Source organism: Streptopelia decaocto, assembly GCF_964273445.1.
Source record: "Streptopelia decaocto genome assembly, chromosome: 2".
Taxonomy (NCBI): domain Eukaryota; kingdom Metazoa; phylum Chordata; class Aves; order Columbiformes; family Columbidae; genus Streptopelia; species Streptopelia decaocto.
Window position 1 is genome coordinate 122,026,177 of NC_138655.1, and position 27,467 is coordinate 122,053,643.

Genomic DNA, 27,467 nt, shown 5'->3' on the forward strand with positions numbered 1-27,467 from the left:
CATTATATGAGACTGTATTGCCTTTTTGTATTTGACCAAGCACTGTTTTATCAAATAGCATCTCTTTTTTTGTTCAGTTGTATGTGATGTCTGTAGAAATTAAAAGGCTATTTAGCACATAATGAATAAGCAATATTTTTTTAGCTATGCATATTTCATTGTTATCTTAAAGTGTTTTTAATATTTTCAGTGTATAAACTAAATAATGAGTAGATTATATATCATTACTGCCTAGTCAGTTTCCCTATTAATTAGACTCCTATTTAGTGAGCTAGAATTGTGAATATCATTGATGAACATGGTAAAGGAATTTTCTGTGTAACAGATTGTTTGCTTTTTCAAAGTGTATTAGCTAATTTAGTGAAAAAACATACAATTTTTCAGAACTTCAAAAATGGTTAATAAATACGTGTTAAGCCACTGGTTTTTTTTTACACTGCAATTTGTTTGTTTTTTCAGGGAAAGGAATCTCGTTTCTGATCGCTCTTCAGTTGGAAGTTTATCTAGTGCAAACGCAGCAGGGAGAATCCATCATCTTCATTTGTCAGATGATTTGAGTCCTGATGAGATGCAAGAAAATACTGTCTCACTTCAAGCAGGTAAGTTTGTAAGGCCTAATCCTCTTTTATATGTTTGCTTGCCCAAAGGGATTAAGAATATTTCGCAATTGAAATTGTAAACATTTTTGCCTGATTTAGGGGCTAGGAGCACCAAGTCAGCTGTGTTTATTTCTGAATGTTCAAAACCAGCACATATTTTCAAAAAACACACCTTTTTTTAGAAAGAAGCAAAGCATTAAGTATGTACATGGGAATTGTATATGTTTCTTCTACCTGTAAAAATATCTCAAAAACATATATATATATATTTAAAATCTAGTTTTTTTCACCTGAGATTATTTTTTATTTAATCATACTTTCCCCTCTATTCAAATTTACTATGGTAGATCAATCAGGAATTGATTATGATGGGACTCTTTCAAAGTGGTATTTTAAAGACTACCAGACAGGTGAGCATTCCTCATTAATTATGGAGAGAATCTCTTTTAGAGGATATTTGTCAACAGCAGGTCAACTACCCTTTCTGAAAGGTCTTCCAGAGGATCATGTCTTTTTCCAGTGGCTGTAGAGGAATATTGCAAAATACCCTTAGTAGGATTACATGCGACTTTGCAGTATCTTCCTGAAAGCTGTAACATAAGCCATGTTTTTGAATATCATGAATGTTACCCCTGAAGAGCTGGTAATGTGAAATAAATTGCAGTACCAAAAGTATTGCCAGCGTGGAGCATATTTCTGGGTTACTTCTGTTTTCCTTTAGGAGTCCTAGGAAAGAAGTAGTGCTGAACTTACAGACATCTTTTTTTATTTCTGATTGAGTACGTGTTGATATCTTTGGCCTTCAGAATTGAGTGTAGGTAGCAAGGTCTTCTTAGCAGTGGTGGCCTCTCTGGGAAGAGGCGAAGGATTGTCCTGTGCTGGACACAGCCAAAGCTAAGCCCATCAGTGAAGCCAGTGGTGCATCTGTGAAAACGTAGTTGAGAAATGGCAAAAACACTGGACAAGCAGAGAAGGAGAGGAAAAAAAAAAAGGTGAGAAATAGCAGTGCAAATGCCAAGGTCAGAAAAGAAGGGGAGGGAGGAGGAGACACCAGAGCAGGGATTCCCCTGAAGCCCATGGGAGAGGCCTCAGAGGAGCAGGTATTCACACTGCAGCTTGTGGAGAGGACCCATGCTAGACAGGGGAGAAGTGTGAAGAGAAAGGGGCAGCAGAGTGGAACTGTTACGTACTGATCGTAACCCTCATCCACCAGATCCAGGTAGACAGAGACCGGAGTGAAGATGAGTCTGAAGGAAAAAAATACAGTGTGGGGAATTAAGTGGTGTTTTCATTTTTTTTTTTTTTTTCCCTATCAAAATCTATTTTAATTGGCAATAAATTAAATTAATTTTCCCCAAGTCAAGTTTGTTGTGCCTGTAATGGTAACTGGTAAGCCACATCTCTGTCTTTATCTTGACCCAGGAACCTTTCCATCCTATTTTCTCCCTCTGTCCTTTTAAGTAAGAGGAGTGAATGAGCAGCTGGATGGGCATTTGGCCCTTAGCTAAGGTTATCTCACCACACTATCTGAATATCTTTATGAATCTGGCCCTAAATGTTGCATCTGAATTTTTATTCTAGCTTGTTGTGCTGCAATTACTGAACTGGTGCTCAATGAGACTAACGCATACCAGGTAGTACAGGTAGGAAGATTTCATTCAGTTAAGTAGGACATTATAATTTGCCTTAATTGTTCTTATTTGTCAACATCATTTATTTAACAAACAAAATTAATTTGAAAGACATTGGAAAATATGCCTTTATATAACTTTACTATCTCTGTTTCCTTATACATTTACACACAGAGACATACACAAAGGTGTCAACATATGTCTTTAGTTGTCTGGGCGAATAAACAGCTGTGTTTGGACAGGGTTCACTTCGAGTGGCATCTCTTGCCGTGCTTTTGCCATAGTCAAAATAAGATGGTAAATAAAAGTAATCATTGAATTAACTGAGAAATACAAATTCTGAATTTCATGACTTTTATTAAAACAAAGTCTGTGCAGCTTCATCTTGGTGCTTTGTTTCACAATTTCTCCTTTCCTCAGAGTCTGGTATTTCTGAGATAACTTCCTGGCATTCCATGCCCAAGGTTGTGTTTCTAAATTGTGTTTTAAAATTTAGTGTTTAAATCAGCTAGAATCTATGATTCTGAAAACTGTTCTTAAAATCCCTGGTATATATTCCACATGTAGTCAAAGACACAAATATTTAGGGCATTAATACCAACTAAAATCTGGAGCCAGCTCTTATACTCCAGATGTTAAATCAGTGATCAAAGCCTTTGAGTGAGCTTAAAACCCAACTAGAGATACTCTTAGAGGAATGAAGAGAACAAAGAGCTCTAACTATGATTGGGAGTGAAGTCTGTGTATATTTCAAATGTATTGGTTAAGAGGAAAGGAATGGAAGTAAGTATAGAAAAAAAAAATCTATGTATCTTAAGTACTAAAATGATCAATAAATCCTACTGATTTAGACAATGTTTTATTTAAACAATGTAACTGTGTACACTTTAGGCTGAGCCTGGTTTCATCAAAATAAAATATCACTTACCTAATTTGGATATATTTTGAAAAGAGAGTAACTACTGGGGGATTTGGGACATAAAAGGCTGATTTTAACATAGAGTTTTTCTGCATTGCTGTAGCAGTGCATGATAACTGTGGTGTCAATAAATTGCTTACAAACTGACGGGACAATGTGCAGGCTGCAAAAAGGTGTTTCAAGCTTAACTTCTTTCCCCACTCATCCTGTTAAAAGACAATGACCTCTCCCTTTGTCAAAACACCAGACAGTTTCCCTCATTTAGGTCAGGACATCGCTTCAAGCATGGTCATTTCAACTGGAGTTCTACCCTAAACAACCTATTCTGTTTTGAATCCTGCTTCTTTCTCTGTGCTAACATAATTTGAGAGCTGCATGGTGAACAAAATGAAGGAACTCAGGTTAAAAACAGATAGAAGAACAAGATTTGCAGCTCTTTCAGTTATGTGCTGAGAAAGTTGAGCTAGGTGGCTTCTAAAGGTCTATCTCATTAAGTGGCAAAGAATTCTTGGTTCAGGCAGTTGAGAACCATTTATTTCTGCAGTGGCTGCTGTCCATCCTGTGTCCTTGCCTCAACTTACAGCCTCGATAGCAGTCTGGAGCAGTCCTGGTAGCAGGCCAGATGTATTTATGACTCAAGGGCTCTACTGCACAGCCTAAGACCTTAGCTCAACTCTGCCTTCAAGAACAGTTTAAGAAAATATGTCAGGAACTACAGCAGAGCCTCTGCGGGGCTGACACGTGTTTCCCCCCAACTCTGCTAGAGAGGGGAGGGTATTTTCCAACAAAGAGCTTGTCAAATAACTGGGGGCAGTACTGAAACTAAATCTACAATTGCCCACCTGTCAAACCAACAAAATGGATACATTAATAAGGACACAAGTATGGTTACATGAAAATGGAAGCTGAAATACAGTATGGATTTCGCAAAATCCTGCTGAAGGCATAGACATTTTCTTCAGGCTATCCCTTATGGTGTTTCTTCAGTTTATATTTGTTGTGGCTTGTGGTTCCTCACCGTTCAAATATCCACATGGTGATGGGAGATCTGTTGCTGCAATTGACTTCACCTCTAGAGATAAAAGCATTGCTTCATTATCTGTTCACAAACCCTTTGCAGTATCAGTTTAAATGTAACTATGATTTCAATCTCATGTGTGTTTAAGTCACTTGAGCCTATAATTTAGGTGTGCAGTAGGATGTTCAGATTGTCAATTGGTATTACCTTCTGATTTATCTGAAATAACATTGCTTTTTATTTGTGGTTTCTATGCAGAGGAGTGCTATTAATATTGACCTTTCTCTGTTTCCAGGCAAATGGAATATATACAATAGCAAAGTTGATTTTACCAAACAAAGAAAGGAATCCTGAGAAAGCTAATTTATTACAGGTAATTATCTTTTTTTTCTTTTTTTCCTTTGCACATTGAAGGCCCCAAAGAGTCCCTGAGAAGTTTTTACAATTTTAAAATTTATTTTAATGCACAGTAAAAAAATCTTACCGAACAGGGAAAAAAAAAAATCCACTAAAATAAACCCAGGAATAACAAATGGCCAGAAACTGAAAGTTAAATAATGACTCAATTTCTGGTGTCCTTTTCTGATGTTTTTTGACACCTCATATGCTGTAAAGAAAAATGAGTATTTTTCTTGTGATAATCTCTCCTCCACTTGTTCAGGCTGCCCAGCATCAGATAATCTTTTTACTGCTTTGATCTTCATTGGAACTACTGTAGATTTCATACTGTACTAATATGTTTCTTTCTGGATCATCTTACTGTGGTTGAATGTGGTTAAATGAACTACAGGAGAATAGCACATGAACTAGACCAAATTTAAATGTAGGATAAATATAGTGCTAGTAAGCATAGAATGGTTCTTGGTTTTGCATATTGATACCCGCCTAAATCTACTGGTTTGGGTCAACTTGGGCTAAAAGACCTTAGCACCATGTTCAAGTATTTACAGGGTAGCTACAAAGAAGATGGAGACACCTTTTTTAAAAAGAGTGACATGGAAAAGACCAGTGGTAATGGGTACAAGTTACTCTTGGGGAGATTTCTCATTATGAGAACAATCAGCCATTGGAATAATCTCCCCAGGGAAGGGGTGGATTCTCGAACATTGGACACTTTTATGATTCAGCTGGACAGGGTGCTGGGCCATCTTGTCTAGACTCTGCTTTTGCCAAGAAAAGTTGGACCAGAAGATCCTCGAGGTCCCTTCCAACCTTGTATTCTATGACTCTGCAAAACATTATCTGTAGTAATTAATTATCTGGTAGCTCTTCTCCAGCCTCTGTGAAGTGGCGTTGGTGTCTCTCTAAGCTACAGGAAAGTAGTGGTCTGGGGTTCAGGAATGCACACAACTGCTGCTGCTCCAGTTGCCTTTCCATGGGCAAGTGTGAGGAGGTCCTTGGCACAGGTGGATCCTGCCTCTCACCTGGTCTTTGTTCTGGCATAGCCCTACACTAACAGGGCTACGTAACTACTCAACTATCTAATCAGGTAGACATGCCTGGATAGCAACGGAAAGCATTTCCACAAAAAAAATTAAAATATCCATTGCAGTGTCATCTTTCTCATCACAGTTGTTCTAGATTAGGGTTGGAGTGCAGATTCTGTGGATTAGGTACCTTTCTTCTGCAATGAGGTCTTACTGTGCACTCCAGTTAAATCAGCTCTGGGCTAAGATAAATAAAAATCTTCCTAGAGTGTATAAGAAACTAATATGGAGTCTAATAAACTGGAGCATATGCTCAGTGGTGTTGCCTCATACAACTGTAAGGAGCTAAATTTATGCCCACTGACATTCTTAGATTCCAGCAGAATGTGACAGAAAATAACTCACAAGAGATACTAAGCCACTGTACTTAGACCTGAAGCCATGTGAATTAATAATGAACCTAATGATCATGTATGAAAAATAATCCGTTTCAGGCAAACAATAAGAAGTATTTTTTTTAGTGAAACCTTGTTCAGGTTCTCACACTGCTCTCTGTGTTGCCTTTGTCATCATTACTGTTATGCAAAATGGTTGCAGCTATTGGAAAACCCTTTTTGAATTTCACAGGCATTTCTCTTAGCATTCTCACAATGCTGCTCTGGTTTCTTTACTACTCCATTGTCTGTGTTTTCAACAGCTAAATTTTCAGCTGCTTTTCTACCATGCTACCTTAGTGATCTTACTCCATTACCTCAAGGGTGGCAGTGATATCAGTCATTTATTCTGCATACATAGCATATATAAAATGATCATGCCTTAACTGAAGCATATCACAAATGTTAAATAGTAATCTCACTATGCTAGTGTGAGAAAGACAAATATTATTGCCATTTAAAATATCTATTTGTCTCATTAATCTATTATCATGCCCCTTCACTAATGGGCTTTCTACAGTAAGATCTATGTGTAGTCTCTGAAGGGAAAAACTTTGAATGTAGAGACTCTGGCCCAGCTGGTCTGGGTTGTTCTGTACAGCAAAGTTGTGACTCAGTGGAATGCTGGACATCGGAACACACCATCCTGCTCCTGTGATAGGGAGTTTACTTTGAACTTTTCTGTAAACTTTCAAGTATCCTGCTTCCTTCAAAAGTAGCATTTGGCCTTTATTTTCTTCATTTAATACCTTTTCTCTGTATTGAAAGATTTGTTTTTAATGCAGGGATTAATTCTGCTATTATCACTAATTCAAAGTTTACCGTTGTCTAAATAGGGATTATCATGCTGGACTGTGGTAGTGTTTTAGTCACTGATGCAATAAAGTAATCCTAAACTATGTCAAAGGCATATGCTATTTGCATTGTTTTAGATACCAGCATCTTATTTCCCTTTGGCTTACTTTACACCATCATCTTTGTTTGGTCAGCCATGTATGTGCCATATTATTGACTCTTGATAAACAGAATTAAAGATGAGTTGCATAAAAGCATACATGTTAACTACTTGCCAGCGGCTGTTTTAAAAATCAACTTTCTTCAGTAGACATAATATTGAAACTAAGGTACATAAAGACAGAAACTGAGGTACATAAATATCTCTGTAAATATGAACTTCATATATTCTTTTTTCTTTTTTGTCCTCTGTTAGAACTTACGGTGTTCTACACTACATTTTTTCAGAAAAAAAAAACGCAAAATGCTGTTTCTAGTGCATCATTAAAAACCCACTGATTACATTTACCTTTTTCAGCACTGGAGAAGAGAGCAGGTCTCAAGTGTTGAGCTATCTGCAAATGAAGAGATGATTAAGACTTAAATGTTCCTCAGCATGTACTATAGTTGTAGTTGCACACTTTATTTTTGCCCCTTTTTTTTAACCCTAAATGGCCCTTCCAACTTTTAAAATACAGGAAGAACTTTATGTATTTTTACCCTCTTCATTATCAGGTCAATAAGGTTATCTACTAGCCATTAAAGTACAAAACATACCAATGTATAAAGTCAAGGGGAATCCTTGACATTTATCAGTGGCTTTTCCATTTGTGTATAAATTTGTCATTAATTTAAGTATTTTTCCTGCTGCAGTGTTATGCTCTCAGAGCTCTGAGATTTCTCTTCAGTATGGAAAGAAATCGACATATCTTTAAAAGGTATGTTAACAAAATGTTTTGTGAAACCCCTTTAGGATAGCTTTCAAAAGTCATAAGTCCAATCAGAAAGACCTGGGTTTTGAAATGTCATTTATTTTCAGCAAATAAAAACAGTAACGGGCAACCTCTGTCCTGTCTGCCACTAGAGACAGCTGTTCCTGCATTGCATCAGTGCAAGATTTAGATGTTCAGTGTGGAGACTTCCATTGTATGCATGCAAGAGATGATAACTTTGTAGGGGCTTCTTCCTCCCCCATAAATCAACATTTAAAATGTGTTGAGGATAGATGTGATACTGTTGGAGATAAACCATACTTTTATCCTGAAGGTTAGCAGATACAAGTTACAGCTGTGGATAGCAGCAAGTGACTGGGAGCAGTAAATTTTTTCTCTCAGCCTTCCACTCTTTCACATGGGAATGACTTTGCATTAAGCCGGTTTACTTAGGAGTGTTGCTGAAATGTTTGGATCAATAAGGAGAAAATGTGTTTAATCAGTCACCCATCTTTATTAGTAACATGACAGTTTCACCAGGTTGGCTACAAAGGCCGTGTAAAACCCAGCACTATGATTTGTGGGATTAGGATGGTAATCACTGCCTAGGGGGGTCTGACTATCAGTAGTGTTTCTCTATGATTTTATTCTGCATCGTAAGTTACTAGAATTCCAAATGTAACACCTCTGTTATTTTTACTTTTAAAAAGAGGATTTTGTACTGAACTGGCCCCAGTTTGTAATGAATGTTCGTGGTTGGTTTCAAATTTAGAAAGTGATACATCTGGGCTGATTTACTGTCTTTCATATTTCTCCAAATGCCATAATTTTCTGTATTTCTGCTTCTGCCTGAACTTTAAAAAGAAGCAAACCTTCAGTTAAGCAAGTCACTAATCAAATATTGTGTAATATATGTTAGATTTTGCTTTTTTCAGCCCTTTTCTTCTTTAAGAATAGACTACTTGGACAAAAATTCTAAGATGGGTGTCATGATTCTTTAGATGCAGACAAATGTTAATCCTGTCATTTAATGCATTACAAGAAGGAACTCAGATAAAGTGACAAGCATAATATGAAGTACTATTTAAAAAAATGAGGAAATGACCGAAACTTAGGAGGTACATTAATTTTTAAAGAGGCTTATACTAGTTTAGACAACTGGTAGTTACATTAATATCTAGCCCATAGAGGCTGAAGTCTGACTTTTGAAAGGTCCTTTAACTCCTATGTACGTAGTGTTGGAGGGTTAATATCTGAACAGATTAGTGAAAAATAAGTATATTATTTACCAGGTTCAAAAGTAAGTTGTAATAATAAACATTGAAAAGTCTCTGCTCTAGACTAATAGCTAATGTGTACCACTGTTTCTAAACTGTATCAACATTTAAACCTTTGTAGACTTTTCCCTACTGACTTGTTTGAAACCTTCATTGATATTGGACACTACGTGCGTGATATCAGTGCGTATGAAGAGTTAGTATCAAAGCTAAATTTATTAAAGGTAAGTAAAAACGTTCATAGCATTAAGAAGCTGTATTCTTTGCACATTCTTCACACAAGAAAGGCACGAAATAGTTTAGATTTATTTATTTGTGATTCCATTTATAACCAGGAGGATGAATTGAAGCAAATTGCTGAAAGTATCAAGAGCATGAATCAGAATAAGGCACCTACAAAACATATAGACAATTATGCAATTTTAGAGCACCTCGGCAGTGGAGCTTTTGGAAGCGTATATAAGGTAAACTTCCCTTTTGGTATTAATTTACAGATTTGAGGGGAGGCTTCATGAAGAGGGTCTAGTACCTATTTTAGACACTGCCATCCTTTGAATTTCAGCAGGGGAATGCAAGTGTGAAAAGGCCTTTGTAGATCTGGGCATGTTGTTAGTATTTGCTGTGTTTTTGTTTGTCCCTGCTTGTATTTATAAGACTGACCAGTGTATCTCTTAGGTTTTCTACTTTTACTTTAATCCCTTTCCACAAACAGCATTTCTATCTTTTGTAAAGGCTAACAAACCTGTGCAAAACCACTGAAATTCAAGCATATTTTATCTGAAAAGCAACACTGGGCACAGATAATGCTCCTTCAAACACTGTGGCAAGTTTGGTAGTCTACTGCTAACCTGCATTGTGGGGCTCCAGTTCTTTTGACTACTCACATCATACAGAGGAACAGCTATGACTCTGATAACTAATCTGATAGCCATAATAATATCCTTTCTCTCCACATCCTATATTAATTTTACAAGGGTTATATCTTTTTTTGTAGGTTAGAAAACATAATGGACAAAATCTCCTGGCAATGAAAGAAGTAAATTTACGCAATCCAGCATTTGGAAAGGACAAAAAAGACAGAGAAAGTAGCGTGAAGAACATTGTCTCCGAATTAACCATCATTAAAGAGCAGGTATGTCTCAGGGACTCTAGTTTCATGTATGGGCTCTCTGCTTTTAGGACAGTTAACTCCGACTTCTCATATAGCAGGGCGTCCAACTGCTGATACTATTATTTTTTTTCTGATCAGTACAATACTGGCTCATGTTACCTGACTGCTGTCAATGTTGAAAACCTTCTTACTATACTGTTAGCAGCACTGCAAAGTCTTGTTACTAAGGATTCTTACTTTCTGTGTTAGCAGTATTTGAACTTTTTTCAGAGATTCAGTACATTAGGATTGTGATAGAAAACTGATGAGATTTTGTTCCATTTAATGAGTTCTTGGGATTAAAATACAGTGAGAAGATGGTCTTTTTCTAATTGAAAATAAAAAAAAACCAGACTGATCATTAGTGTTTTTAGGCTGAGAAAGCAAATACTTTGATGCAGGTGTAATTGCCTATTTTCAAACTTCATTCACTTTATTTCAGTAATTAAGGGGAGAGTGGATTGGAATCACGTTGCATTTTCCTCCTTGTTGCTCCAGTAAAGTGCAACACTTCTCTGTGTTTGGGGTAGCAGCAAAGGTCCGCTGCACTGCAGTCTATACACCAGTTTGTGGAATCTTTCCTTCCAATGTATAGCTAAACATTATAAATACTGTGCCATCAGTTTAACTATTCTAAACACCTGAATTTCCTTCCTCATTGTAGCTTTATCATCCAAATGTTGTACGGTACTATAGAACCTTCTTGGAAAGTAAGTATAAATGTGGAAAATTAAAACATTGTACGTAAGGAAGAAGCAGAAATATATAATAAAAGCACAGCTTGGAGGGAGTGTGTCAAATTTGAGCAATAAATGGTAACATTTTCTTTGAGAACTGCTACAGTTCAGACAGTCTTATATTCCTTTAAAATTGAAAAAAAATGGTGAGTAATAATATTTATAATTGTTTATCTGTCGGTAAACCTAGATGCAATGTAAACATGTAGAAAGCATAATTGTCACCCTATAGAGTTAAGGATCCCAAATTTACAAATGGGATGTCAAGTAGGGAGAAAATCTATAGAAACTAGTAAAGTGAATGATATAGATTGCTCAGCTATATTATCCTAATTTTCTTTTTTATAAAGAGCTAGCTACATACAGCTGCCCATTGAGTGGTTATCAGGCAATTTCTTATAGTTGCTGTGATATAAAATAAGGAAAAAACAGAATAACAAGGAGTAGAAGTATGATTAATATGTGTTTGTCTGTACGAATAAGTTTTCAAAAAGTAAAAACCAACAGCTTTAAAAATATATTTTAGCCTCAAATACTCTGTTTTTTAACACCTTCTGGATAAATGTAATGTTTTATTAATTAATCTTCTTTTATGTAGATGACAGATTGTACATAGTCATGGAGCTCCTAGAGGGAGTGCCATTGGGAGAACACTTCAACTCTTTGAAGGAAAAGCAACAACAGTTTACAGAAGAAAGAATATGGCATATATTTATCCAAGTAAGGGCCTCCTTTTTTATGTGTTGTTGCCAGGACCTTCCTGCTTGTAATTAGTAGCACCATTTATGTTTGTTAGGCTAATAAATGACAAGGAATGTTTATTATATCACACACTAATATCAGATATGAATTTAATTTTATGTGCCTTTATTTTGGTTGTAATTAAGAATCTTTGTAAGGCTGCTTCTGTTTGTTTTTAAGCTTTGTCTAGCTCTTCGTTATTTGCATAAAGAGAAAAGGATTGTTCATCGAGATCTCACTCCAAACAATGTCATGCTGGGGGATAAAGACAAAGTCACAATTAGTAAGTAGAGCTACTTCACTTGAACAGAACTTGCCATGATGTATGTGAGTAGAATTTCTTTACTGAAACTCTCAGGTTTCAGATTCCTGAGTATTGGTCACCATATTTGAAAGCTAGTAAATTATTGCATTAATACACTGTTGTGTAAAAGAATTGCTAATGGAAATTTTGTGATCATTGCCACCAGGTGTCATCAGCCATGACTGTTTTTTGCAGCTAGGTATGTCAAATATTACGAAGGAGACAATTTCGCCATATAAAAAATTGGACTACAGTTATACATCAAGGCTTGCTTTTATTTAAATCAGCAAGAATATCAAGATAACCAGATTAGATAACAAGTGCTAGTGAACATGCGAAGTACAATAGCCATCTGTTCTATTCCAGTTCTACTGTGTAATTGTTTAGTACCCGTCAGTTGTTCCCAGTGATCAGCTGCATTGAGGTGCTACTTATCTAAGCCTGTAGTAGCAAATATTCATTATCTCCATGAGGAAGGAGCCTGGGCAGGCTTCAGGATAGGCTTTGAAAGCAGCGTATGTGTGAACAACTCCAAAATATGACAAAATTCTAGTTTTTGAATGAATTAATACAACCTGGGAAACACAGCAATCCTTACAAGTAATTCAGATACTGTAGTTTTTAAAGTTTTCAAAGAAATACTATGTGCTATTATATCTTACTACTCATGATACAGAACTAAATAAATAATGTGAATACTGCAGAAATGTTGTAAGAAGTCTTGATGGAAAAAATCAATCTCTCTTCTTTAAAAATAACAGGGAAGTGCAGGCATATGCACGCACCCAAGCACAAAACACTCAGTTGATTTTGCAGTAAATATTTATACATGATGGTGTACATACAATTTAATAATGAATGAATTTAAGTATGTGCTAAAAAACCCTCTAATTCTTAGTAATGATATAGTTTTGAAAGAAGGTGATTTATCAGAGCATTTGTCCCTGAGTAATGAAAAGAAATATTCAGAATATTATTGTAAAGGAAAGTATCATGTAGTTATATTTTATATCAACATACTGCCACTGAGGGGCACTCTTGCCTTAATTTCACACTTTGATTTAACACCTTTACCTTACTTCTGGTCCAATCTAGATAAATGGAAGTGTAAATGTACTTTCAAAGGTAAACTCAATATTGCCTGTGAAAAGCATTGATATTTCTGTCAAAGTTTTACAGGAGTTGAGGAAAACTAGAAGAACTGAATCTTATTTTGATCATTTCTATTTCTATAATTTTGATCATTTCTATTGGTTCAAAACTATTGCAATACTTAAAGACTTTTTTTATTTAGTCCTTTAATTAGTACCAGTGTATATTGAATTTTTGGAGGGAGCTGAAGACCTCTTATCTATTTTACTGAACCTTGTTGTTTTACAACCTTAATGAAATTAAGAATAATTTACTTTCTTTCTGGTTATAGTAAATACGTACTGTATTGGTGCATGCTGTGTTATTATACCTAACTCATAAAGTCCTTGTATGGCAAAGACTGGAGCATTTGTGATCTTGATAATTATATCTCTCAGTATTTGTGGATAAGTGTAATATCCATTTGGGAATTTAAAGTGGTTTTAGATGAAAGTTAATACAAAATGTCAGATGAATGTGGAAGCGTATGCTCAAATACTGAGAGATCTTAAATGTACCGCTGCAGTGAATTTGATCTGTCAGCTTTTATAAAAGGTGAGGGTCTTTTCTAAGATCTACTCCTAAAGAGAGAGAATTCAATTTTCTGGAGTCTTTCAGATCTCAAAACTGTCCCAAACTTGCTTCGACCCAACTAGAGTAATATTCCTGTGGGCTACCGATGAAGTGGTGTTGTGTGGTTATGTAATTAAGATATGGCCTCTGATGGTCCAAGTTATTTTGTTTCATAAAAGAAGCTTGTATATCTTAAAACACTGCTCTTTTTTCCTTTCCTCAATCAGTCCTTTTGGAAATGGTAATGCTTATTAATCCCGCTACGTGAATTTGCAGGATGACAATATAACAAAGGCAGCTCATTTCTCTGTAACTAACATTCATCAGATATGTTGTCTTTATAGAGTTGCCTTAGTTTTGGACTTTCATGGTAGATTTTGAGTAAAAAAAAAATAAAAAAGAAAAGGAAAAAAAAGAACAGAATGGGAAATACACTGGAGCAAAGTGCTCCTGTAGGCTGAAACTTTAATTATGAACTGTGCATGGCCATGCAGCAGCCTAAACAATGAGCTTGCTTTAAGAAAGTTCTGGGACCCACAGGTAGGAGTTTCTCACCCCGTATGTGAGAACTGAGCCACTTGTTCCAAATCCAATGAAGGTATTTGAAAAGGAAAGGAGTGCACAGTGCGGGAGAAGTTCTCACCTTGCTGTCAGCACAGACAAAAAAATAATCCAAACCTGCTAAAGAATTATGCTCCCTTGTCCTGAAATCACAGAGAAATTCCTACATACAGGTGGCCTTTGTAGCACAATTCCAGCAGAACCTGGTAGGCAGTGACCAATAAGGGGATGTGACTGAAAACTAGAATTCATACAGGCAGAGAACTCCGCAACCAGCCTGGCACAATATAAGATTAGACTATAAGGTCTCTCCTAGAGATGGTCTCTAAGTATCATCTCTATAGGTTCTACTGACAAAAAGAATGCCTGAGGTAATAGTAGGAATAATTTTTTAATCTGTATACTCACACTGTATTGTCTTTTTCTTTAAAAGTGAATGTGCTTAGACACTGTCTTTATCCGGGTCCTTGTTTATTGTTTTATTTTTAAAATTATGCAAGGTACAAATAAATGTTCAAACCCAAGAGGGGCTTCATTCTAGTGTGAAGATTATGTAACTTCCTTTGTGTTTCCCATGACATCTTATGCACATGCCAATTAATTCTGAACAATTCCAATTTTTTTTCAGGCTCTTTTAATTCATACATTGTTGTAATTGGAAATAGACATTTACAATCTGATCCTAGCCAGGCTAGTGGTAATACAAGATCTTTGTTTCTGACTGTAGACAACTCTAAGCATGCTGTTATGTAGTCTCTGGAACTGCCCACTTTACTCATTTGTTCTGTTTCATCTCTGATGTAAATTTGATAGGAAGGGGGCCATAACTAACATCTCTTATGTGTTGGTACAGCATTTAATCATAATTGATTGATCTGCAAAAGCTATGAAAATATAAATATTAAAGCACGATAACCTGCAATTTCATAAAACATCTCACTCTAAATTGGTAGAAAGGGTTGCTGAAATTGTACATGTCTGGTGCAGGTTGAATGTCTGATTTATAAATTCTGGAAAAAAAAAAAAAAAGTAGAATTTTAGGCACAGCCTGAATGAAAGTTGTTTTGTATAGCAATTTTAGAGATTCATTGAACCAATATTATCTGTGGCTCTCAGTTTAATCTGCCCAGCCTTTTTATATAAGACACTGAGAAGTTACAGTTTTCTGAATTTGAAATGTGTATCTGCTTTTATTGCAGCTATATTTTTCTGCAGCTGTATTTTGTTTCTAGCACAGCAGATTTCTGTCTAGAGCTCCATAGCTTCATCTGTTTGTACGACAAAACAGGAGATTCTGTAGATCATCACCATTCCCCAGTGTCATCTACTTGCACCAAGGTTTAGATCTTGACAGTCAAAGAGGCCCATGTGGAATCACTTTGATACCTTTTGGGTCTGATGTCAAGGAGAATTGTGAAGGGTCCCGTATCTCTTTGGGTTACACATTCTGTTTAATGTTTAGTACACATGATGCATTAGCAATAGATAGGATCTATGTGGAAATAAAACCTAGGATTATATAGCAGCAGAATACTAGTTTTGAGACAACTCACCTATCCGGTATAATTCTAATCATAGCAGGCAGCCATGAACTGTCAGAATGCTGAAGCAAATGAGACTTGAAAAGTTCCAATAGTTGCTGGATGCTGGAAGAAAGCTACCTGTTAATTCTGTAATTCAGAATACTTGCTTGTTGAGTGTACTTTTAAAAAGTCCTGTTGGCTCTTGATACTGTGCCGTGCCCAAAGAAGCAGCGGCCATGAGTGTTAGTCATTAGTTTTCAGAGAGACTTGGATTAGTGACAGCGTTTTTGCAGTTTATGTAGCTCATTTAACCAGTCCTTAGTATCAGAACTGGTGCCCTTCATACTAAGATTCAAAGAAATGCTTGTAGTGCTTCATTTTCAAAGTTTCTGTAATAGGCTGAGTGGAATTTTTCCATTTGTTTGTGTTCACTCAAACATTCTGGACACTATTGGTAGATTAATAGCACAATCGCATCTCTTTTTACAAATTACAGTTGTAGATGTGGGTCAGTGCTAATATTCTTAGTGCAGAAGTTACCGGTTTCACAAAGCTGACAGATGGTAGACTGAGTTTGTGAAACGTTGATATTAGCACATAGAAAGGAGAATGATATAATAGCTAGAAAGGTGTATTTTGGAATGATGAGAAATTAATTCTGTTCCCATTTCCATGTTGATGGAAAAGAGTAGAATAAGTATGTAGTACTGTTGATTGAATTGCAGATTGTCTTGATTTTAGGATATGCTTTCATGGAAAATACAATTAAAGTTCTATTTTTATCTTCCAGATCACTGTAACTCAGTAAGTTGCTGACAAACTTCCTTGATTACAGTTGCTCTCATAATTCCCTTCCAGCTTCTAAAAGACACACTGCTGTGGTGTGAAGCCTTTTCAGGAAATTGCCAGATATGAATTGCCACAATGGGTCCTCATGAATCAAGCCTCAGTTCACAGCTGAAACAATGAATTACCAGTTAATAGGGGTCCTCTTTATATTTGGTGATGTCTTCATTTAATGGCAAGGGAGGCAGGCCTCTCACAGTTCTCAGAAATTATTTCATTTGTTTGTTAGTTATAGTAGCAACTTTTGGTATCAAATACCAAATAAAGAAACCAGGAGTATTAAAAGCTGTAGACCAATTTATAACCTGCAGACAGATGCCTAAATAAATTAAAAGAAGCAATTTCACTACTTCAAGGCAGTTCACCGTTTGACAATTCCTTTTCATTCAATTCTGTATTTTATGGTCTTGAAAATAAAGACTAATGTTGTATTAGAATGAACTACTTCTTTCAGAACAGAGATGTACAGCTCTTCTCTTTCCTAATGCTTTCAAGTACCAGGAACTGAATATATTGATCTATGTAATGTCTTAATACTCTTTATTTCTAGAATATTATGTGAAGGACTCCAAAGGAGGGAGTTCAGAATGATTCATCCCAATTAATTCAGGGAAGAATCAACATTGCCAAAACCTCTGGTCCTTTTGGGATTAACATTCCCTGGAGTGAACTGCTTGAGGACTGTCTTAACTCAAGGACGAAAGAGAGGCCTCTCAGTGATCCTGTTAATTTCGCATTCTTCCCACTTATATTTCCCAAGCACTGCAGAGCTAGTCCTTCTTTGAACGTCTTGTTCAAAGAAAAATGATCTGTGACCTGGGTACCTAGATTTGGCTTTCTTATCAAAGGCCTTTTTCTGAATAAGACATCTACTCCTTTTCAGACTCTTGAGGCTCATACTGAGGAAGATCCAACAAAAACTGATTCTTCTTACCTGTGTTTCTTCTGATCTGTAGTTTTGTGGGTGGTTGTTGTTTGTGGTTATTTATTTGTTTAGTTTTGTGTGTGTTGTTTTTTAATAAGTAGAGACATTTTGAACTAAACTTTATGAACTATCTCACTGTAAAAACTGTTGGAATGGGCATGCTATGAGCTCTGTCCAAGTAGAAAAGGAGTTTTAAACTATTTTAAACAATATTACCTACCGCACAAAACTTCCTAATTCTGAAGTAGTAATACAATACAGAATTTATTAAAAGACTTCAACAAGTACAATTATTTTTCTTGTGCTCTCTGTGCTTGGATGTAATAAAGTGCAATGTGTCTTAACTGCATTGTTATGTTGAGGCAACAGTGGAGTATTAAATTGAAAAAAACAAACTTGAACTGTTTGCATGGAACTTAGATTAAAAAAATAATCTCTAAAGATTGTGTAGGACAATTTTGTGGGAGACTACCTGATAATTACACAAAAAGCACTTACATTAACCTAATTGCATGATCTTCTAAATCTACAGCTTTCGTCACAATGTAAAGCTAAGATTCACCATGGTTTCTTACCAAATGCAATCTTTGAACATGAACTATTAAGATATTAGACCCCCTTGTACCCTTTGAAATTAAATTTCTGAGAAAGTCCACCCTTCCCAGCTATCATAATGGAAAGCTAAATAATTACTAACTTCATTACATTACTTTTTCCATTCAATTGGGCAATGGATCACTGCTTATTAGGTACTTACCATTGCCATGCAGCTGATTTGAGTATATTAATAGAAACCTGACACTGGTCACGTGGTCTGGATCAAAAGTGTTTTTCAAGCTGGTAGACCTGATTCAAACAGAAGTTGTTGATTCATGTGGAGATGGGAGGAAAGTATGGTCCAGTACTGCAAAATGTAAGAGTTTAAAAAAACCCCACAAACAATCCAAACCCTCCCTTGCACCTTCCCCTGATGTTTTCAGCTGTTGTGAACCAGCACTGATTGTCATCCAAATAGGGTGGCTATTGACACATGAATCCTTTTTTCTTTATTGTAGCTGATTTTGGGCTTGCAAAGCAAAAGCAAGAAAACAGCAAACTTGCATCAGTAGTGGGAACCATTCTGTACTCATGGTAAGTGTTGCTTGTTGTTGCATATGACAGTTTCTGTGGGTTGATGCAAAACTGAAACAACTGCAGTTGTGTAGCAACTTTTTCATCTAACTATATCCTTAAAGAAATGGGTTTTTCAGCTATAAACAGATAAATGTAAACAACATACATTCATTTTAATGGCTTTTAATGTAATCGTGGCTTCAGCATTCAGTTAAATTGTATGTGTGGACAGCTTACCCTCTGAAAAATTTCTCCCTTTAATTAGTAAAAATAAGAAATGAACTCTAAACTTATGCAACATAAAATGTTTTCTTTCAGCCAGTATGTATTTCATAGGGTGTGCACTGGTTCAAAAAGAAAACAAAGCAGCAAAAATACTCAAGAAATTGGTGCTAGTGGATTTATTTTGGATCAGCAGGCATTTGGTTTTAGTAATTGAACTGAAAGAATATTTTCTAAAGTTTGAAATTTTCAAATGTGGAGAAACATGACACAAATTCTTTGCAATTTAAGCTTAGTAAACTCATCCATGACTGCTGTAAAACTTTGCCACAGACAACACACTATTCAGTCTGGTGAATGAGCTGCAGTTCTCTTTGGCATCCCATTTGTGAGAAGACAAAGTGAGGAACCATATTGCATTAAACTGTGGTACCAATAAAACTATGTAGGTTCCTTGGTTACTACTGACTTGCGTTTTGTTTTCTCAAGACCATGGAATAAAAAGCATTTCCTATCCAAAAGGTTCCCCTCAATATGTAAACAGTGTATGTAAGTGAGAGCATTATATGCGTGTCAGATTCTCTTAAAGAACAGTAATTGTGGGTTGGACAGAGTATTGATTTTTGTGTTGCACGATGTATAAATAACAAACACGCCTGTTAATTCAGGTCACTGTATTACGAACAAAAGTGAGCAAATGCAATCTGAGTAAAAATCTAAATTGTGGAAAGCATAAGATCAATATTAATCTAATAGCAGTTGATACGTTCTGGGCCTGCCATTTAAGCTGATAATTTCTGTTAATGGAAATGCTAACATCAGAAATCAATTAAAGAATTTCTAATCTGTGCCACAGTTCTGGATCTCTCTCTTCATTTGCAAAATCATTGGTCAAGCTTTGCCTACTCTAACTACTTTGTTACGGAAATATATTTACAATATGTTCAGCTGAAGCCTTGCAAATCCACATATTCCTCAGTCAGGCGTGGGGTTGTTATTTGCAACACCTTTTTACATACAGCTGCTGTTCCCTTTCTTGAGGGTCATGCCGTTGCTTCTACTCAGTGTCCAGCATTCTGAGGTCAGAAGTTGTTTTTCTCCTTTTAAGGACTTTCTGGTGCTCTTGTTCCCACTGCTATAAATTGCCAGTTCCGGCTCCTGTAAATAAAGCCATGTTTATTTGGTATATCTAATAGAAAAAGAAAACCACAAGGAATGATGCATTAAAAAAACCTAAGAATGTTGCACAGCATGCAGTCTGTAATATTGTTTTCTGTTTTCATCAGAATTTTTAATTTACAAAATACAGGCCCATAAGGAGAAAAACCTAACAGAAGATTATATCCTAAGAAAAACTGGAAGTGGTTTTGTCCTAGATTTTGTTTAAGATCACTACACAGGCTGGGACACTGACAGGATCTTTTGCGGAAGTCTACAGGTCTTTTTGATGTCAGGCTTCTTCAGTCTGCTTTTCTGCTTTGGTCACCACGTGTGATGACCATAACCTGCCAGAATGGTTGGCCTGCATGCTTGTAATAAGTAATTAAAGGTTTCAAGCTATCAGGGAAGCTACTGATGGCTCTTCTGAATTAAGAGTACTCAGGCATTTGGCAATTGAATATAATTCGTGTTGCCACTTTTGAAATTGTTACTTGTGATTTCCTAGTGCCAGAATGATAATGATTGACACTTAATCCCTAGAAAACACTAAATCCTAAAAGGGCTTCAAGAGTGAGTCCTTGTGATGTGTTAAATATTCAAGCCCCATACCTTAAAGACTAATGTGTATGCTGCTACTTAGTGAGCAAAAGTAAGGTGATTCCAAGTTTGGCTTAATTGGTTTTCCAAATACCCCTGAAGCAGAGCACCATCTGTGAGTGATACTTGGGGTAGTTAAGTGTAGTAAGAGTATGGTGTAACTGGTTATGTGCCATCTTTTTCAGGTCCTCTGAATTAATTGTTTTGTTTTGTTCAGTTATAACTTGGCAGAGAAGTTGTTGATGGGAACTTGTTGTGCTCTTTTAAACAGCAGTTACCAGTGAAGTGTCTCTGCAAGTCTTTAGAAGTGTCAGGTTCCAAACCATGTCCCAGCGGCACTCAGGATCACTAAGTTGTACTGTCACTTATTTTTTTCCCCTCTTTGGTTCTGTCACTGTATTTGGGTCTTTGCTCATTTTATAGGAAATTTTTATTTGACAGTAGTGTTCTGTAGATTTATATACACTTTTTTTTTTTTTTAATGTTTGCTTATACTGTATTTATTATTATTTTCATACCCTGTCTTCGTACATTGAAGTTCATGTCAGAGCTAGGCAGTTCTTTTTCTACCTCTTTGTCCCACTATTTAGATGTAGGCACAGGGATAAAATGTCACTTACATGTTGCAGTGTTGCAGTAAGTGGTCTTTTGGGACATTACTTGTCAGTTCTACTCCACAGGCAAAATCATGGAAGCAACAATCCTTGCCTGTCTGCAGTCAGAAGAGAGAACAAGGACTCAGTACTGATGTCTTTGTATTTAAAACATATGCTTGAGTAATATTTAAAATGACGGGCTAAAACATTAAAGTCTTTCCAATGTCATAATAATTTAATAATGTTAAAAAGGCTTTGCAAACAGGTGAATGCACTGGATGCCACCTTTGAGGTACTTGGCTAGTACTGTGTGTGATGGGGCTTTTTGATATAGAAACCTGTGCATAAGGAATGAGGTGAACTGATTGTTTTAACACAAGTCATGAAGGAGAAGCCAGAGCCTACAGACTTAATCAGTGCCTGCACTAGATTTGTTTACCTGTTTGCATGTTTTAAGTAGAAGGGCTATAAAATAATAAAAATACTGGGAATGTGTATCTACAAAGAGCAGCAATATTAGTTCCTGCACAAGGAGAAAAGGAAAGGAGGAAGAGAAAGAGCTGTGAGGCAGGATTGTCATTTTAGAATGGCAGAAATTGCTTTCTTTTGAATTGACGGGTAATAGTTCTGGGTAGTTTGGGATGTAACCTACCGTTCTTGGGGCAGACTCTATAGTACAGAAGCAAAATAATAAATGGCAAAAATAGTGTCTGATACTTATTGTTTGAATTTGGCTCTGCACCATTATGCAGAGTGGTTCAAACAAAAATATATCACTAAATGTACCAAACACGTTTGGTTTTCGGGTTGGCTGAATCAATTTGCTAATGCAATTTTTTAAAAGCTGCCTCATCATAAAATAATGGCAGACACTCTTTTATGTTTAGAGAGGGAGTTATATAATTATGCTTTGTAATAGTGATGGTTTAAATTCTGCTTCATACTAGGTTTTATTCTACTGTCATACTCAATAAATTCCTTTTAATTGGTTGTCTTTGAATTAAGAAATCCAGCACTGTGTATGTTTAGAATACCAAATGTATTAAATGGATGTGTTTACACTTAATACATTAAAAACGGAGAAAAAGTCTGCTTTAGGGAATTGATAATGAATTCTGAAGACTTCTTCCAGCTCATAAGTCACCAGAAACAATCTGCTTCAAGTTAGTAGTGACAATCTTAATTATCCTGCTGTCTTGAAGGCCTTCCTAGAAGACACAGAGCAAACTGTACATGGTTATAGAGAAGGATGTTTGCTTTCATGTGTACCCACCATTTCTTAGTTTCACAAAAAGGGTTGTAATTTATGAAGGGGGCATATTGACAACAGATCAAGAGCTGTAAGTAAAAGTTAATGGAGTCATGGTTGTGATAATTGCTTTTGTAATTGTAGATGTATATAGAAATTTTAAAAAAACTCTGGGAAATGAAGTAGATTTTGAGACTGGGATGAATCCCATCATAATTTCTTGGGAACTTAGCTGATCTTAAAAAGCTGTTGGGAAACTGGAGAAGACACTTCAGGTATCATTAAGAAGTAGCTGAGAATGCTCCACATTAGTTGAACTAACTTGATCTTTCTGAAACATAATTGTTCAGAACAACATTATGTAAGATTTGGCTTTTTGTGCTGAAGTGTTTTCTCTTTGTGGTGTTTTAAGGAAAATAAAAATAGAAATATAGATGTAATAATTTTATAGACTCCATGATGGGTTGAAACTGCTGTTCTACCAACATAACAGATTATAAACCAACAATGTACTTCTTGGAAATAATTATTTCTGTAGAACTTGTATAACAATTTTTAATGCATATTAATTATGTTTTTCCCCCAATGGCTTAAGACTTCTAATTTATAATCCCTTTAGATCAGATAATAATAATGATTGAATGCTTTTTATTAGAATAAGATTAGTCATTTCATCAAACTAATTTATGAGCTTGTAAATGTCTTATAGTCCAGTGTTACTGGTATTTGTTTGATAGAATTATTCTCTTTTTAGTTTTTCTTCTAAGTAATGTCAAATGAGAGACATTTACATGAACTGTTACTTTGACATCTGAACTACAGGAACTTGGAATACTTTTGATGGTGGTGGTTTTATTTTTTTTGTGTGTGGTTGTTGTTCTCTCTCTTGTGTATCAGCTATATTGGTATCTTGGCAGATGCTTACTATTTCTATATTTTAACTGTTTCTTGTTTTGCTTTATTTTGCTGCTTAGTATATGGTGTGCTGTTTCCAACTTCTTTAGCCTTTCCTTGGTTTCTTCCGTTAATACTGGAATTTTAAGGGTCTGCTCTCCTCTTTTTACCCTTTCCTATTCTGTGCAGTAGTATATTCACTGTATACTTCAAGGAATGACAGAACAGCTGTGGCTTAAGAATTACTGGAGGCAGCATGAGGTATGATAGGTATCTGACTGACAGAACAGCCACATCAAGAACTGACTAATAAGTGAGAGGCTGAATGTTTGTAATACTCTTCTAGCATAATTGAAATAAAGAAAATAATTAGAATCAGAAATAGGGCAGATATCTGGTTAAGAAGTGTTATGAAAGGGCATTGATGCCTTCTAAATTAACAAGAGGTTCATGTTTGAGTCAACTGCAAGCACGACAGCCAGTAGTCTTTGTTTCCATTTCCTTTCTTATTATAAGTGACCATATTTTCTGCTTGAGATGCATTCGTGGTCTTATCTGGGTCTTCATTAAAATGGGCATATGGAAGAGTCCATTTTGAATGAAAGGGGGGAGAGGTAAAAATAAATTATTTGCTGATACTTTGATAGTTTTTGTGATTTTATTCATTTGGAGTTAAACTGCCTTTAGTTATGGTACATGCATTGGGAACTGACATTTTCCACACCAAGAGTCCTCAAACTTTTAGGTTATGGCTGGTCATTGCTTACAGGAATGTCATAAGGAGGCTGACTTCAGATACCCTATTATTTCAGGCAGACGTATATATATATCTATGCATTTGCTATTTATTCTGCTGAAGAAAGCTCTTTTCCTGCATTATTACTCAGTGTTTAGGCTCTTCATAGTTTGAGCTGCACAAGCAAGGGTCAATGATTTTATGACTAAAGAGGTAGTAAAGTGTTATCCAGGGGTGTAGCAGTAAACTAGCTATATGATCCCAACTGCAGACAAGTAGTCTCTGTATTTTTATAGAGATCAAGGTGCCCATTTATTAAATTAGGAGATGCAGGAGTGCAGTGTAAATGTAATTTCTTGGTAGGTTTTGTTAATGACTATATACAAATGAATGGGTACAGTGTTTTCTTTCTGCTTCCTGTGTCAAGTAGAGTTAAGAAGGGCTTGAGGTCATTCCTGGAAGGAATTTTAGAGATCATTTGGAGAAGAAAACAGTGTAATTAGATGTTTTTCTCATCAGAGGATCATGTGACAGTTCAGTTTAGGTCACTTGTTCCACTTTGCTTCAGGCCTTTTTCTCGAGGATGCCCATTACTGTGGAAGTGAGCTGAATAGAATGAGGTGGTATCTCAAACCTCCTCCTTCCTTACTTTTTCAGCTGTTTTTTGTGAGCCATCAAGCAATAAATTATTTGTTAAATTAAAATATATAACAAGTTATGTCAAGATTATTATGCTGTGTCCTGGTGCTCGTATTTCATCTACTGGCTTTTGTGAAGTTTTTTGCAAGCGTGTGGACCAACAGACTTTATTTAGATTTGGGAATTTTAAATCCTGTGTAAAACAAGACAATGAAGTTACCATCTTATTCATGTCAAATCTTCAGCTGTCTGCCTTTTTGACAAAAAAGTAGCTACTAGCTAATTGTCTTTTATATTATGTTTCAGCAAATACAAATACTTGCAAAGTCGTCTAATTCATACCTTAATGTCAGAAACAAGTGACTATCAGCAATTAGTCTCTGTGTGGCTGGGATTCATCTTGCATATATGTAGTAATTCAAAAACTAGGCATCTTAGTCAAGTCAAGTAGCTAGATGACTACTGAAAGTAATGGAAAAAAAATAGACACTTGAATAATGAATTTCATCCCATCTGTCTTAAACAGCTATTTTAGGATGAGATGAATCAACCACTTGATGTGCCTGTCTTCATTTGCTACAGAGGGAGCTGGAGCACTAGCTTGATATAAATCTAGTTTATAGGAGTTTAAATTTAGGTGAAATTAACACCTAATATGAAAACAGTTATTCCGGATTTAGGTTTATTTCACAATTGCTGTAGAAACGTATTTGCTACTGCTCGTGGTCATCTTCTTGCAGATGATACATATTTTTCCATGTCTCTCTTTCAATTTTAAGTAATCATGTGATGGTTTGATGAGCTTGGTTATTTGGAGAGAGGCATTGAATGAAGTTCATTCTGAAAGGCTCAATAAGCAAAATCCTTTACTTTTGCTTAAGTGTTCAGATTTCTGTTCCATACATAAAAAGAAAAATAAACATGTGATAATGAGGTTAGAGAACTGACCTGTCTGAAAAATAATTCAGGTTATTTTCAATGAGGCTGTAGAGCTACATGTGCTGGGACAACAGAGCAGACAGTGGTGTGACTGAGAGCAGCAGGACCAAAGCAACACCTTGGCTTGCAATATTTTTCAGATGTGCAGGCTAACCAACTTACCACATGTGAGGCTGGTTTAGCCTCCACAGTTTCATAGATACTCTAAATTTTGCTGGGGAAAAAAGTAGGTATGAGTGACCATACTTAGAGGTTAGGAAGAAGACCTTGTGCTCTGAACATTCTTCTGCCTTGGATATTTAATGATTCAGGTATGAAGATTTTTTGTTTGTTTAGCAAAGCAATAGAAATAAAGAACAATACAGTAAGCTTTTTTAAAAATGCCTTTTGATTTGTATTAGTATGTGAAATTGGTGAATTAGAAGTGAGTTGATGGCAGTTTTTCATGTGTTCTAGAACACCATCTCATTATGCTGCTAAAGATCATAAACTATTTTTCAAAGTTAACACATTTTGGCACCTCTAAGCAATAATGTGTAATGTTAGCCTACATAAAAGCTTTAAAGTTTGTAAACTCAAAGAAATACAAATCAGTTGTTGAAGGACTTGGGGATACTGGTGGATGAAAGATGAGACATGAGCCAGCAATGCACATATGCAGCCCAGAAGGCCAATCATATCTTGGGCTGCATCAAAAGGAGTGTGGCCAGCAGGTCGAGGGAGGTGATTCTGTCCCTCTGCTCCACTCTGGTGAGACCCCACCTGGAGTCCTGCATCCAGCTCTGGAGCCCTCAGTGCAGGAGAGACATGGACCTGTTGGAGAGGGGCCAGAGGAGGCCATGGAAATGATCAGAGGGCTGGAACAGCTCTGCTGTGTGGACAGGCTGAGAGGGTTGGGATTGTTCATCCCAGAGAAGAGAGGACTCCCGGGAGACCTTACTGTGGCTTTTCAGTATTTAAAAGGAGCCTGTAAGAAAGATGAGGACAGACTTTTTAGCAGGGCCTGTTGCAATGGGACAAGGGGCAATGGTTTTAAACTAAAGGCTGGGCAGAGCTCTGAGCAACCTGATGTAGTTGAAGATGTCCTTGCTCATTGCAGGGGGGTTGGACTAGATGAGCTTTGAAGATCCCTTCCAACCCAAACTATTATACGATTCTGTGATCTTTATTTTCATAACTGTAAAATAAAACTCTCAAAATGGAGTATAAAACATCAGCTTCTCTTTTAGACAGAGAGAAACTGAATATATGATGAAAGAAAGCAGTAAGTCAGTGATTTCTCTAATTTGCTGATCAACAGCAGTGTAGCTGAAAGCTACAGTGGTTTATTACTGGAATCTTGTTTTTACACATTTCTCAGTGCTCATTAATATTTCAGATTGAGACAGACTACACAACCTTACTACTATTTGCAGAGAAACGTGTGCTTCCACATAAAACCAGGAAGATTTTAGTAAAAACGTAAGGGAGTTATTTTCATATAGTCTGCTGTATCCTACAGTTACTAGTGGCTTGTCACTGACCCCAGGTTGGTTTTGCCTCTCTATAGACTCTGTAGGATGTGTAGGAACTTTCTGGGCAGAGACAGGCAATGCTTGGACTAGAAAACGAAACTGTTGAGATAACACTGATGAGAGAGCAATTATACACGTGGAAGTTACCTCTCTTAGCTGACTTCACCCATTTTAAAATTACATTCCCCACTTGGTGACAAGAGGATTTATTACACCATAAAACTCTGAGCTGAGGTAGTACATTTCTTCCCTACCCCTCTATGTTTTAAAAAATTGTGGAAATGAAGAAATTTTCTGTAGATGTC

At 36.2% G+C, this 27,467-nt stretch overlaps 1 protein-coding gene across 1 annotated transcript in view; it reads left to right on the plus strand.

The window, feature by feature from the left end:
* NEK10 (NIMA related kinase 10) overlaps positions 1–27,467 on the plus strand; it is a gene marked incomplete at its 5' end in the record, with an annotated part of 90,818 nt that overhangs the window by 11,956 nt on the left and 51,395 nt on the right. Inside the window, 11 exons of the mRNA XM_082045870.1 lie at positions 460–599; positions 2,181–2,242; positions 4,463–4,540; positions 7,676–7,740; positions 9,133–9,235; positions 9,347–9,475; positions 10,006–10,143; positions 10,826–10,871; positions 11,497–11,618; positions 11,820–11,922; positions 18,558–18,633. Coding sequence (XP_081901996.1) covers positions 460–599; positions 2,181–2,242; positions 4,463–4,540; positions 7,676–7,740; positions 9,133–9,235; positions 9,347–9,475; positions 10,006–10,143; positions 10,826–10,871; positions 11,497–11,618; positions 11,820–11,922; positions 18,558–18,633 — 1,062 coding nt within the window. The remainder of the gene's footprint in view (positions 1–459; positions 600–2,180; positions 2,243–4,462; positions 4,541–7,675; positions 7,741–9,132; positions 9,236–9,346; positions 9,476–10,005; positions 10,144–10,825; positions 10,872–11,496; positions 11,619–11,819; positions 11,923–18,557; positions 18,634–27,467) is intronic.